Raw genomic sequence first — 14,356 nt, 5'->3', positions numbered from 1 at the left:
TTTTGGCAAACCCATCCTCTGCTCTGAAGAGAAGTGCTGTCTGGGTTGCCTCACAGATATCCCAGCGCCACCAGCTCTGGTGCCTCAGACAAGGCTCTTTCCTTTCTCACCCCAGCCCCAGCTCAACAGTCTACACCACCCAGGAGTGCCTTCATGCACGGCTGGGGAAACCACAGGGAACCAGGAAGATTGAACATCCTTCTCAGTTGATTTCCTCCCCTTGAAAAAACATTCCTAAGCATGGGGAGATGCCCAGCTAAGATATTTGTTGTTCTCTTCTTCCACTTCCTGACAGCAACAATGGTTTTTCTTTACCTCAGTTAGAACACTTAAATAGATTTTATCCAAAAATTACTCCAAATTGTTGCAAAATAGAAATGCAAATGAAGCCAAAACCATCCAATCTTTTCTTCTCCAAAGAAGTCATAGCGATGAGATACCTCTTAAGCAGAGCCTTTGTTTCCTGTGGCTGGCCACTGCCTGGGGACCCTGTGACCCCCAGAGACTCCCAGCCCAGGCTCCATGCACACAGGTTTTCCTGCAGCGCAGGAGGTGGAAAAAGGCTGGCATACAGGCAGCAGGCGGCCTGCACCAGTCCTGGCCATTTTTTACATTGCCCCTGTTACCTTTTCCTTGCTGAGCGTTTATCTTGATTTTTGTGCAATAAAATCATGTTAATTAAACTATGAATGAATAGAAAGGCCCTAAGTCAATATTTGCATTTGGAAAAGACTAGTTAGAACAGTTTAGGAATTGATTCCGCTTTATTAAAGCACCTGCTCACCCAGGGAACATTTTAGCAGCAATCAATACGTAATTAAATCTTTATTGATGTTTTACAATTGTTTTGTTTCCCAGCAATTATGGTGATAGAATCAACTTCCCTTGGTGGTTCCTGCTTCCCAGCTTTACTACTGATCTCCTGTGAGCCTATCGGCAATTTACCTTGCGTGTCCCAAGCTGTTATTAACAAATTGGGACCACAATCACACTGAAACAGCTCCCATCCTAACCCACCGTGATAAGCATGGGCCAACCTCTGACCTGAATAATCTGCTAATAACAACAACAGGAGCTTCAAGACAATATAAGCACAAAAGTTCAAGTGAAATCAACAGACAACTCAACTAAAGTATCTTTGATGAGCTGAGCTTTTATTTGACAGATACAAAGACAGATTTTAAGAGTCTCAGGTCCCTCAAAGCTGGGATCACCTCTCACTCACTCTATGTCCAACTTCAGGAGACTGAGATGTTGTGGGTACAACTGTATAAATCATTCACACCCCCTACTTAGGCACTTAAAAATTCCCATTTAGCCTTTCCAAAATAATACCCTAAACACAGAGGGAATGGCTCATATTTTCACTAAAACCTCATCACACAGAGCTGGCCAGAGGAGAGCACTTCTGCAGAGCCTCTGAGCTATACCAGAGCCAAGTGGCTGCAGGGTGAGAGTCCCTAAATCGGAGTCACGAAGGGGACACCTGTCAGCAAATACATTACAGATTATAAGAGAGCCAGGAGGGAGAGCGTGCACTGTTTAACCTCACTGCCCCGGGCCTGTTGTGCACCTCTCCGCTGGAGGCCTGGCCTGTGCCCGAGGCGTGTGGGCGCTCCCCGGGGAGGCGAGGCGCGGGGTGCCCGGCGGCTCACTCACCCGTGGGTCCGTGGGCTCCCCTCCGCGGCCCCGCCGGCCGGGCTGCACACAGGCCGTCACCCACAAGATGGTGGTGTAAGCACGGTTTTCTCCGCAGAAGGCATCCCATCCCCGGTCCCGGCGTGCCTCTCGATAGAAACCAGCACCTGAACCTGCTGCTAAGAAAAACCAGAGGAAGGCCGATCATCAGTGTCAATGAGAAGGGGCTCTCCCAAAAATCATGTGGGTCCTCTGGCCAGCAGAAGGGACTTATGATTCCCTGTCCTTTGATGCCTGGAGCTGGCCCATATCCCCCAAAACCAGAGTGAAGGAACCCCTCCTTCATCCTCAGCCTAGAGACATATCTCCAATTCATTTTAGCCCAGGTGAGAAACTGGGATATCACTGAAAACAGAAGCACTTACAGGATCAGAAATTGAAACCTCCTCCTCTTCATGTTCATATGGGGGATGCAGATCTCCTGAGCCCAGCTCTGGGTCCTGGGCTCCCTGAGACTTTTTGAACTCACCACTGTCACCGCACTGGTTCATGCCCATTTCAGCAGTGCAAGGGAGGAACCACCCCTCTGCCAGAAAATTCACCCACTCGACCAGAATAGCTACGGCTCTGAACACAACGGCTTGTGGTAATCACACATTTAAATGAGCTGCTTTAAGTGTGGAGGGAGCAGCAGAGAGAACCATTGCTCAAGGCAGACCTGAGCTTCTCAAAGCATTTCATCCTGTTCTCTCTGTACCGCTGTCCAGATCTGGGGCCTCACTCAGCAAGCGGTAGGTGCAGTCATGGAGGCAGGGGAGAACTTCCAAGGGAGTCCATTGACCTCTGTGAAGTTACTGTGAAACTAGGAGCAGAAACAGGTCTGCTTCCAAGAGCAAAATATCCTGTATTCACCAAAACCAAATCAGCTGGCCTAGTTGAGATTTCTCCACAGTCTGACACTGATGTCACACCCTGAATCTGTACATCTCCCCCCCCCTGCAGACACTCACACAAGCAAGGGAGAAATCAGGCACACAGCTTTCAACTTTCACATGCTTACAGCTCATTTCGCTCCGCCATCCCCTGCTCCTTGGGGACGCCCACTGAAGTTATGCAGTTAAGGCTGCTAAAACCAGGCCCCCGAGGACAGAATTCTCCATTCTGACTCACATCCAAAAGCCTCGTTAATATCTGGGACTCCTTCCAGATCCACCCTGCTAGCATCAAATGGTCAGTGCTGTAGCAGCTTGTCCTAGCGAAGTTAGTGAGGCTTCAGGACAGCCAAAGTTTTGTAGGGCTGTTCAGACTTGTGAAACACCTACAGGGGGTTTAAAAAGGACTTTAATTTCACATCCAAGTGCCACCCTTCACAGTGTGTTAAAAGAGAGGGGAAATTGCACAGAACAAAAATGGAAACAAAAAAGACACACCCCCACTTGTGTTTGAAAATCTGTTGGGGAAGTGAATAGCTTTTATTGTGTAAGGAACATCCACATCCTTCAGAGAGCTTTGGAAATCTTGACCATAAACCTGATCTTCTTCTTCTCCCCACTTGGACCAATAGAAAGATTTTCTACACGTACATTTTCAGATCCTTGTTCACTGTTGATTTTCTCTCTGTATCCATTTCAACATCTTCCTCCTAGATTTTGTCAGTCACTGCCACAGAGATTCAGCAAGGCTGTCTTGTAATCGCCACTGGTGTCATCCTGACAGGAGAAAAATAATTTTTTTTAAAAAAAGGTGAGTATGGAAGTTCCTCTGCACGCTCCGAGTGCTGACTTTGTCAGTCTATTAAATATGCCCACACAGGAAAAGGACTTTGGAAAGAGCAAGCCAGATTTCAGCAGAGTTACTGCCAGCTGACACATCATCAAAAGAGAGTGGAGAAATTAGGCTTGTAGCTGCCACCTGAAACAATATTTATCAAGTGCAATTCCTTTCTTTGGCATTGAGGTGAGGAATTGATCAGGGCTCCATCCTGCAGAGAAGCACAGACAGACAGCACAAATGAGAGCAACCAAGCCTGTTGTGTTCAGATTTTATGTCCATGGGTATTTGTGTAGCATTGCTTCCCTGCAGGAAGGGAAAGGGCACTCTAATTAGCCCTGACACATGACATTCTTTAAAAAGCCACAAATATGGTCATTTTGGTCTAGAAAAGCACTACAGATAATATCACTAAATAAAAAAATTTGCTTCCTTTGAATGTTTTGTGACGACAGGTGTAAAGCCAGTTCCACTTCTCAGAAGGAATGAATATTGTGTACAGACCCTTGAAGACTGATCATTAATCAACATGACAGACACTGACAGTGTCAATTAGAAGAAAGGGCCTTCATTACAGAACCAGACTTCCCATGGGGACTGCTAAGGATAGGGCTTCCGTGCCATTTGCACTGGGGGAGAGGAATGTCCCAGTGTCCTTAGGACAAACAGTAAAACCCGGCCTTTCAGCCCGATTAGGGTAGGGTCATTCACTCAGAGCTGATACTCAAACCTCAAAAGCTACAATAAGCTTTGACAAGGTTTAGTTTCTAAACTTATCTCACCACAGTATAGACCAGGCCTTCATCTGGGATAAGCCAGTTAAAAAAACCAACCAAACAAAAAAACAAACCACAAAACAAAAACAACCAACAACTAAAAGAAAACAAAAACATCCAGCACTGTTTTGACTTACATGGCACTGGCTTGAGGCAGTTAAGGACAGCAGAGAGAGAGACAAGAAAATGGCATAGCAGTGTGGGAAAGGTGTAACAAGAGAGGATTAAATTAATCTAGATTCATCTAGGACATCACGAAGTGCATGGTTACAGAGTCTGGTCCATGAAAAACCTGGAGCAGTCTCTTCTTGGGTTTGGCTTTGGCAAAGTCACTTGCAGAGCATACAATCTAACTCACCTTTCAGGCCTAGATGTCTCTCAAGGAGTTGACTGTTAATAGGCCTAATGAAGGACAGCTGCGATCTTAGCAGAAATTGCATTTTGACTGAAAACAACCATGAAAGCATCCCTCAGTGCTGGATAGGTTAGGAATGTATGTGATGGCTAAGAAATATCATATCAAGATGCTGCTTACCAGAATCATACTGGAGAGAGATTTTCCTGCAATATGTTTGAATTCAGCCTTTATAAGATTTAAGTCAACTTCACTTCGAGAAACGATCACCCTTATAAGAGTCCTATCGCTGGTGCCAGCCCCCTGGAATAACAGATATATCAGTCTGGGATGTTAGTGGGTGTTCAAGGCATAAGCTGTTGCAAACTGGTCCAGGACAGGAGGAGTCAGCTTTCAAACATCCAAACATCGCTTGGCACATGTTCTGCAGCACATCTGCTTCTCCTTCTAGAGGCCCAACCCCCACCCGCCTCCTAGGGGCCACTGTCAATACCACAGGCCTGCCATGGAAGTGTGCTAATAAGTCTTTGCACATGTCAAATGCAAAAGCAAACATGCTACAGAGTTGAAAGTTGGCACCGTATACATATTGTCCTTCTGCAACATCACCCACGCAACAGCTGGTTTCAACCAATATTGTTTAATCCCTCACAGGAAAATTAAGATCACATTGATAACAAAAATAATCAGTCATCACAGCTTTCCACAAAGTTGGGAGCGCTGACGTTTTTTACATATCGGTTAAGAGTTACAGGGGCACAATCTACAGATGCCTTACATGTCCCCATTTGGAACTCTTTCATTTATACTGCCATTGAGAGAACTACTTCCTAAAAAGAAAATATTGGTCGTATCCATTAAGTTAACATTACAGGAAAAACTCCACCATGATCAACATCCTAGGAAAGCCTCTTTCCAGAAGGTGGGACTAGGCTCCTTGCAGACTCCTAAGTCAGGAAAGCCAGACTCTCTTGTTATCTCAAGCTTAAAGGGTACTTTTCTAAGGTGTTTGAAGGGACTCTGCTATCACAACAATAGCACTAAGCTTGCTTGATTTCACCAAAACCTCGTCTCTTCTAATTTGAACTAGTGGAAGCCAGGTTACAAATTAACCCCAGCATGAAAACAAATACATGACAAGAGTCTTACCTTTAAAGCATGGTACAGCCTCTCTGCAAAGTAGCAATGCACGTTCCTGGTACATTTCACTAGGCATACAAAAAGGCTCAGTAAGAATCAATAGTAACTCCAGTCCAGGGCAGCAGGTAACAGAGATTCAACATGCTTTCCATTAATTCAATGTGCCACTTGGATCTGGGTTTATTTTACCTAAGAAGTACCCTTTACTTCATGCCAGATACCTTTATAAAGTAGATGCACCCCATAACAGTCAATTGCTACAGGAGAAAAGGCAGCAGACTCAGACAAAAAAAAAGGGAAATGTAGCCACTCTTACCAATAGCCAGCATGGCATCCTCGAGTGACCCATAAGTTTCACTCTTGATAGAGTCTTCTATGCTCTTACCAGCTAGTTTCTGGTACTCTTCAAACACTGTTTGAAACACAAAGGACTTCAATTTTTTTACCGAGCAACTGCTCAGACATTTTGTGTACAATATTTACAGGTATTGTGTGTGTGGCAATATGAAAACAGATTTGCCACATTTGCATCAACTTCAGGAGGCTTCAGTCAAGCCCAGAAATCGGCTACAAAAGTGGATGGCAATGTTCACAAAAACCAACCCATCCATGGGTCTTACCCTGCCTTCATTTGAAAATGCAAGTTCAGTCACCTCATATTCATTTGGAAATATAACCCTTCATCGCTGCCTTTAACCACAGAAATGAAGCAGACAACAGAAGGTTAGGCACAACTCTAGTTTGGTCTTGTGTTTGATGATGTCACTAGCTTCAGGAGCCAGAATAAAATCAAATTAAATCTATGCTACTCATGGACCTTGGACTTCCATGATGACAATGGTTTGGGAAAACTTATTATTTCAACCACAATTAAAAAAACCCCAACAAAACCCAACTCAGAAAAGATGAGCAAAACACAGGTGAAGATTCCAAGATATTTGAACTCCCACATTAGCAAAAGCTCAGCAACAGAGTTGTTGTTCACCTTATATGCTCTGGATACTCCGAGGTTCAGAATTACAGATCTCAGTTTTGATTGCTAGCTTTCAGACTATTAAAGAAGGAAAACCGCTATGGAATGCAATGGATATCTTAAGGACATTTGCTCAGCATTCAAGATCAGATACCTAAACATTAACACTGAGATACTTTGGGGAAATACAATACCACAGAATAGACAGATGGATACAACCTTCTCAACTCAGGCCTACTCACCATTAAAAACAAACAAATAAATAAATAAATTAGCTGCAACCATGACACTCAAGTTTTAAAGAGAAATAGTTACAGGCTGCCATAGTACAGAGGAAATTACTTGCTTGGTGGTACAGCAGGTCCCAAAGATTGGTTGCATCCTGAAAACAACTAGTTGAAATTCAGTTCTTAAAGGCAGACACAGCCAAAGACTAGAGACTTTTTGTTTGTTTGTTTCCTAAGTGATGCTGGGAGATTAAGTTTGAAACACAAGGGGGTGCTGGCCTCCAGGGCCTAGAAAACAGCCTCAGAAGATCTCAGTTTAAAAAAGCTCAAGCATACCTAATTTATCACCAGCTAAATTAATCAGTTTAGGTCCAGCTGATTTACAGAGTACTTGATATGCTTCGATTCAGCTGACATAACAAAATCTGTTAATCAAAGCCTCAGACTGCCTCAAAAGTCCTGAGAAGGCCATGTCTCTGCTGCCCAGGGCAGTGGGGAGCTGAGTGCTTCCTTAGCTGGAGCCAGGTTAGTGTTTTTCCTCCCAGTAGCCTGTGATGGCCTCAGAAGAGCCTGGGGCAGAAATGTAGGGTGAACCCGGTGATTATCCAGCACTAAAAAAACCAGCTTTTTCAGTAATTTTTTCTTAGAGGAATCCGCATCCAAGGAGTCAGAGGTCTGTCCAGTGCATGCTTCTACCTGGTTAGAAAGGGACTCTCTCTCTCCCTCTCCCCTTGAGTTTATGAAAACAGCTATCCCATCAAGCCATCACCACTGTATTAGGACTCCTAGATAAGCCACTTGATATTCATTAGCTCTAAGTCTTCATAAGTTTTTCACAGAAGCCGCTGGCAGCTTTTGGTCACTGAGTGACCAAGGATTATGACACAGACTCGGGTACTTATTTCTGACCACTCAGCTCTCCCATCTATAGTCCTGCCCCTTCTTTTTGGCTGGAGTGATTTCTCATTTCAGAGGCTTGGGAATGTGGGCTCTGCTCCATACCTTTCAGCAAGTGTGTGGCACTCCTTGTGCACAAGATGGTGATGAACTGTATCTCGTCAGTGCCTCGTATCTTCTCCCCAGCAGCATAGAGAGTCTGTAATTTAACACACTATTGTTAGAGAGACATTCTGTGTGTGCAGCCAGTAAAGGGACAGAGTCTGGCTTGAGGCACTGCTAGGATAAAGAGGTCTGAAGTAACCTAAACCACTGTGTGTACTAGACTCTCCTAGAATGGTTGATTATGAAAACCCTTGTTTGTGTCTTCTAGTCAAATTGGAACAGTCACTATATGCTCCCTTTCTATTCCTCCTGCAACAGCTGGAGCAGCCAAAAATGCTCTTGAGATTTCTTCCCTATTCTTTGCTGTCCCACTCCACCATACCCGTATACTTTCACGTATAAAAAGCAGCTGAGCCCAAGCTCAGGTCTCATCACTCCTCTTTGGATCAGCAAGGCTCATCAGTGTGGCAAAATTGAAGAACCCCAAGTTGTTTCTGCTTGAAGACTACCCCTCCCCAAACTATTGTGGGCCCAACCCTCTGCAGACCAGGACTCTGCTGCCCAGTTAAGCACTGTGAAGTTCAAGCAGGTGGGATGCAGGCATATCACTTATCACAGGCATTTGAGAGTACCTCTGCATCCTGGAGAGCCAGCGCTGTGTCCACGTAGAGAGTGGCATTGTCCCTCTCACCCTGTGAGAAGGAAAAGAAAAGTAACTATTTTGTCTTTTGTAGATTCTTCCATATATAAAGATCACAGTGTACATTCTGGGCAAAGATCAATTATCCTTCTCAGCTATCTATTTCTGCAGAGTACCCAAGCAGTAATGTTTCAGACAGCATAAGTGCTAACTCCTTCACCAAAAGACACTGAAATCAGTTGTATGAAGTGAATTGCTAAGTTATTCTGCTGCTTGGCAGGAAAATTCAGAAAACGTGATAGGATGAGTGCACCTGAATGCTCTCAGCAGAGGGAACAGACTCTGGAAGAGTGGTGAATCATAGTTGAGGGGCATGGTTTTCTAAGACACACGTAGAGTGCAATGGCTTTACACATATGTAAAAGCGAGGAGTCTCCCTACAGCAGAGTTGACTGAAAGTTCCCAGCTCTCTTACTGCTGCTAAGGAAGGGAGTTTCCCTGCTTCAGTCACATTGAAGCTGAAACATACATCCAGCCCAAGTGACTTGTTTGTCTCTGTAGTTTATTAGGTGATCAGGGCTGCATTGCCTCTTCTATTGCGTGTCTTCTCCAAAAATGAAGAGAAAAATGTGAAGATCTTTATACCCTCATTTCTCTTCTTTAGCATTACCTGAAGAAGGCAAACCAGAATCTGTTCAAAGTAGCCACTTGTTTCTGATTTTATGTCTTCTTCCAGATCAGAACCATATTCTACCCAAGGGAAAGATTTTTTTGTAAAGAGAAGGACAATGGAAGGATTTGTTATTTGGGTGATATAGTCAGGATCAAGGGCACAAAATAGCCTGACACTAGTCAAGAAAGTTCCCATGGAAAAACCCAGGGCTCCGACCAACTCACACTCTCAGCAATACCCAGACAGGCATTGGCATCTGAGTCACTAGCTCCATTCATGTCCAAGGCATAAACACAGAGCTAATGTTAGAGATGTAGTTTAAGGGACCAAGGAGATATCAAATATTTACAAATAACATCGTTGATGAATTCCCATCTGGCGTGTATTTAATGGGGAGAAAAAGCCAAGTGCATAGCTATAGCTTTGTTTGCGTTCTGACAAGTGTGGCCAAGCTGAACCAAATTTGTGATTTGATGACCTTTTTCTCTAGCCAGATGAAGAGTTAGAAAGGGATTTTTCAAATTCTCTCAACATATCCATGTTCTGTTTGCCAGGTTTAAAGGAGGATTAGGTTACAAGTTCTTGCTTTTAAAACATTTTCCTGCTGGCAGTGCTAGTTGGTAACATCTTTCCTCCTGTACAATCCGGCAGCCACACATTGCTCTTACCACACAAATCAGAGCCCCAGGCACTCTACCTTCTTTGTATGCCTTAATTATCTCTTTGATCTGCGCTTTTGTCCGTGATGCCAGGATCTCTATGATAACATCTTCACTTGTTCCCATACCCTTTAATAGAAAACATAGTGGAGAAATAAAGATGGAGAAAGGCCTCTAGTCAGGGAGTATAATTTATTGCTATAGAAATAAGGTGAAGTGCGGAGTCAGACAGCAGCAAAGTGCTAGGTTGTACGCTGAGCTATGAGAAACTGTCAGGATGAAAGCTGGAGACACAAAGCACATTTGGTTTGAACATGGTTTCTTTTACTGAGGTGCCTAATTCATAAAGCATGATTTTATATAACCCTGGACTTCTGCAAGGCATTTCTGGATCTGGATCCTTGATGACAGTGTTACAGGGATGTGGGGAGACCAATGCTTGCTTGGTCGGTCCATCTTTTTACTATTTTAATAGACCCTTCTGCATCTGAAACTTGAAAAGATACTATATCAATAGATAGGATCCCAGTAAAGCCCTTACACCATGGTTCCTCGATTTCTTAAAGTTTTCGGGTCTCAGGTGGGGCATAAGGGCAGTAGCTTTGGACCAAGGTCATTAAGCTCCATTCATGGGAAGCACTGCAGAAAGCAGCGAAAAGACGTTTAACTGAAAATTGTCGTCTGTTCATTCCTTGCCAAAGCTGACTTTAGTTCTGCTGTTGCCTTCCTCAGGCTCTATGGGACATGTATGTACAGAAACTCTAATACATCCCTAAATATTAACGCAGCATTTTCCCCTAGATATTCATTAATAGCACAATTAACTATTTCTCAAAGACTACTGCTAATAAAAAACTTAATCATGTAACAGTTCAGTTACTATCACTTGTATTAATAAGTATAGTTACAGGAAATTAACGCTGGATCCATGCTACTACTTAAATATCAGCATGCAATTAGCTTACCTTCATGGCATCATGGAGCTCCTTGGCATCATACTTGAATGGGGAGTACATGAGAGCTACAATGAGCCTCTCAAAGTTGCCACTCAGTTCAGACTTCAGACTTTCAATCAGATCCTGTTAAACATGCACCACACAGTTACATAAAAAGCCTCAGATTATCTCTTTACTGCCTTGTGCTGTTTCCACTTCTGTGACCTACAGCAATGAAGCTGAATGGTAGTATTTTGTTGATAGTTTATTAGAAAAGGTCCTGGAACTGAAAAAAGGCATCTAACTCAAAAATGCAATTTGTGTAGGTCCTTCCACATTCCCTGTTGTCCCATCACTCAAGCTTCTCCCAGGTGCTAGTTAATTCTGCAGCAGAGTAGGGAAGATAAAACTTCCTCCACGCTGCTTTACTCTGTGAGCAGAACCAGGCAGCTGAAGGCCTTGAATTGAGCATGGGATGTAGCTTCAGACAGAGCCAATTCCCAAAGCCTGCATATAAACATGCACCCAGGACTGTTGCAGAATCAGGCATACAGTCTGTTTGAAGACAGACTTCAAAGTTTCCTTTCACTATAATGCAGGTTTTTTGGCTGTGATTCACCCCATTCTAGTGGGATGCAAGCACTCTGTTCCTTGTCCCATACTTCCACCTCCCATTTGCTTCCCTTTCTTAGGCCCCTGCATGGCAATCCCCTTTCCACCACGGGTGATTGGAGATTCCTGTTTCTATGTTGACCCAAGAACCTGTATTGCTCTTTCCCAATACATTTCCTTCTTCCCCTCTCTTTAACTGTGACTCACAGACAACTAGCTCCAGAGAAGGGCTGGTGGAAGAGTTTTCCCAATTTTATCAAAGACAGAAAGATAGCCACAGATAAATATAGTTGTCAGTAACTGCAGCTTGTTTTCATTTTCAGAATTTCCCAACAAATGTAATTAAAACAGTCTTTATACTGAACTTTTTCTTTGGCATTTAAAGGGGCCCCTAAACCAAACAAAAATTTTACTCAAAATGCCACTTAGAAAGGTATCAATTTTTGTTATAGCTTTGAAAGCAGTAAGAAGTTACTCTTTAAGTTAAAATATAATTTAAAACTATATTCCTGGTCAAAATGCATTTTACAAAGAAAAATTACAATCTTTGGAGGAAAGACAGTTTTTCTGACCAAAAATTAATTTAACACATTCACCCCAGGCCTTATAAATAAATTTTAATCTAATTATTTGCAGAAAATCTGCATGTTGTTTGTATCATGCTTCCAGGATGAACTGTACACCTATTTACGACATCCTGCATGCAGTGAAACAGTGACTGAATATGGCTTTGTTTTGGAAGAACCTTTCCAAACTGTCCTTTGAAGGATTTGGCAATCTGTTGACGCTGCAGGTTGCTCCTCTTGGTTAGGACATCAATTATAGCTTGTTCATCAGTCCCTGTGGAGAGCAACAATAAGCCATAAACACAGTGCACAGAATAAGTTAAGACTAGTCCAAAATCCCAATTCAAGTATTCAGACAACTTTCCCTAGTTCATTGTCTTCATAAAGTGGAAGTTTAAATCTGTATCCAGGAAACTTTAATTTTTAATTTTACACATTAAAATATGTTATCTCTGGCTGCAGTTTTCTTAAGGAATGGTTTTCAACTGGGCAATTATAAGCAGAACATAGAATTTACACATGTAGTTGGAGTCAACTCACCAAGCCCTTTCATGGCCTTGTACAGAGTCTGAGCATCAGGTGTGGGGTCAAAGTTTAAAGCACCTGTTACAGACTTGCCCTCGACTTCACTCTGAAAGAAGGAAAATACAGGACTTTTCACCACTGCTTTTTATCAGCTGAAGAAAAAGTATTTTGGCAAGTGAATTAATATTATTCATTGCCTACACATGGGGAAGGCACAGAAGAGCAGAGGGGTTGGTTCCAAGTGTCTCAGCAGAGCTCCAAAGAGAACACAAGTTTCCTGCCTCTACAAGCATTCGGCTCATGGCAGAAACATGAAGTGCAAAGCATGACTGACACAGCTGCGACAGTCATTAGGTGCAGGCGGTCTGCTAGAAAAAGCTGAGTAGGCTAGACTTTCTTATTCACCCCTTAAATACAATACTTCATAACCTGTGTGCTATTGTGTTATACTGCTATTAGGAACTGCATTTCCCGGTGGTTTGGTGCAGGGGGGTTCCTATCCATAGTTTTTTGATTTCATGGAAAAGTCAAGCTCTCACAGACCATTTTTCTAGGTAGCAGCTTTATTCCCCTGCTGCTGCTTCACTTGTGTACAGCTGATTCCAAGAACAAAGTATCTCCTTCGGAAAGATCTGGGCCAAGAGGCTACTTTGAAGGAACACATCCATCTGGAAAAGTTCAGGTTTGATGTTCTGCCCTGAACCAAGGACCAACTACACAGGAATCCTCCAGACAGACTCTTAAGGCACTTCCAGTACCAGAGTCCCAGGGCAGAAAGACATCCTGAGACTTATTCCAATCACCACAAGGTAGTGGAGCCATCAACCAGAACCCAGGTTTAAGAGTTTGAATTTAACAAAAGCTGTTAGTCAAGGGATTGGCTTGAACATATTGATGCATCTCTAACAATAAGGTCCTATCAACAGAGGAGTACCCAACTGGTTAGTCATAGAGAGTCATCAGAGCTTTATTCCAGTAATGGACAGACTTTTCTCTTCCTTAGCAGCAGAGAGATTTAAGTTGCTCCAGTAAACTACTATATTCTCATAAATTTACTTGAAGGGATATGGTTAATATTGAACTAAAGCTATCAGTATGACTTGATGGATTTTTCAAGGGGGTGGCCTCAGAGTCAGGAAAAAAGTACCTTCAAATCAGAGCTTACAAAACAGAAGGAATCACTATGGTTGTGCCATTTGACTTGTGTAATGTGGACCACTGAGTGCCACCCAGCAGCCTCCTGTTATGGTGCAGATCCCTTCTGCTCTTATCTCGTGTCCTAAAGAGGGCTCTACTTTTCTCCTAGAGTCTCATCCAAATCTTCCCTAGAGAAAAAGATTTCAAGCAATCCTTGCCAGGTAGAAAAACTTGTGGAAATTCCCTTCAGGACTTGCATTCCTGATTTTCAGTGAGAGGCTGGAAGATTAATGGCTGAATGCTCAAGAGTGCCTATCAACAAATGCCAGGTCCAGCCTAGCACCATAGCTGAAGCATACTCATACTGTGCTGCTGCACAGATGCTCATGCTAGCCCTAGGCAAACCAGCTCAGGTGCCCTTGTTGAGTGCTTTACCAGCAGACGTAGCTGGCACATGTTTGCATGCTGGTCCCCTTCCCAGCCCAGCTCTGGGAGTGGTGACAAGCAAGCAAGAGGCAATGATGAGTATCAACAGACGCAGTATGTTCATCAATGGGGAAGATCTGGAAGAAGTCTTCAGTTTGCAGAAGTTTGCTTTACAGACAGACTCTTGTGGTACCACACCCTCCTCCCAGCAGAGGCAGCAGCTGCAGAGCATACAGTGTCAACAGGAAACTTCTCACTGCATGCAGCTTTGAGTCCCAATGACTACTGAGCAGCAAACTTAA

At 43.4% G+C, this 14,356-nt stretch overlaps 1 protein-coding gene across 1 annotated transcript; it reads right to left on the bottom strand.

The window, feature by feature from the left end:
* Positions 1–3,290: 3,290 nt before the first annotated feature.
* Positions 3,291–12,603, bottom strand: LOC104525721 (annexin A8-like protein 1). Its single transcript, XM_010168952.2, has 11 exons — positions 12,507–12,603; positions 12,146–12,240; positions 10,819–10,932; positions 9,892–9,982; positions 9,192–9,271; positions 8,514–8,573; positions 7,882–7,975; positions 5,996–6,091; positions 5,689–5,747; positions 4,720–4,842; positions 3,291–3,347 (listed from the first exon to the last, which is right to left on the bottom strand). The coding sequence occupies exons 1-11, from the start codon at positions 12,517–12,519 to the stop codon at positions 3,291–3,293; spliced, it is 882 nt and encodes a 293-aa protein (XP_010167254.2). The 5' UTR covers positions 12,520–12,603.
* Between the last annotated feature and the right edge of the window lie 1,753 nt (positions 12,604–14,356).

The sequence above is a fragment of the Antrostomus carolinensis genome, unplaced genomic scaffold (genome assembly GCF_000700745.2).
Source record: "Antrostomus carolinensis isolate BGI_N321 unplaced genomic scaffold, ASM70074v2 scaffold15415, whole genome shotgun sequence".
Lineage (NCBI taxonomy): Eukaryota > Metazoa > Chordata > Aves > Caprimulgiformes > Caprimulgidae > Antrostomus > Antrostomus carolinensis.
The sequence above is the reverse complement of the archived record's forward strand: the minus strand, read 5'-3'. Positions and strand labels throughout refer to the sequence as shown.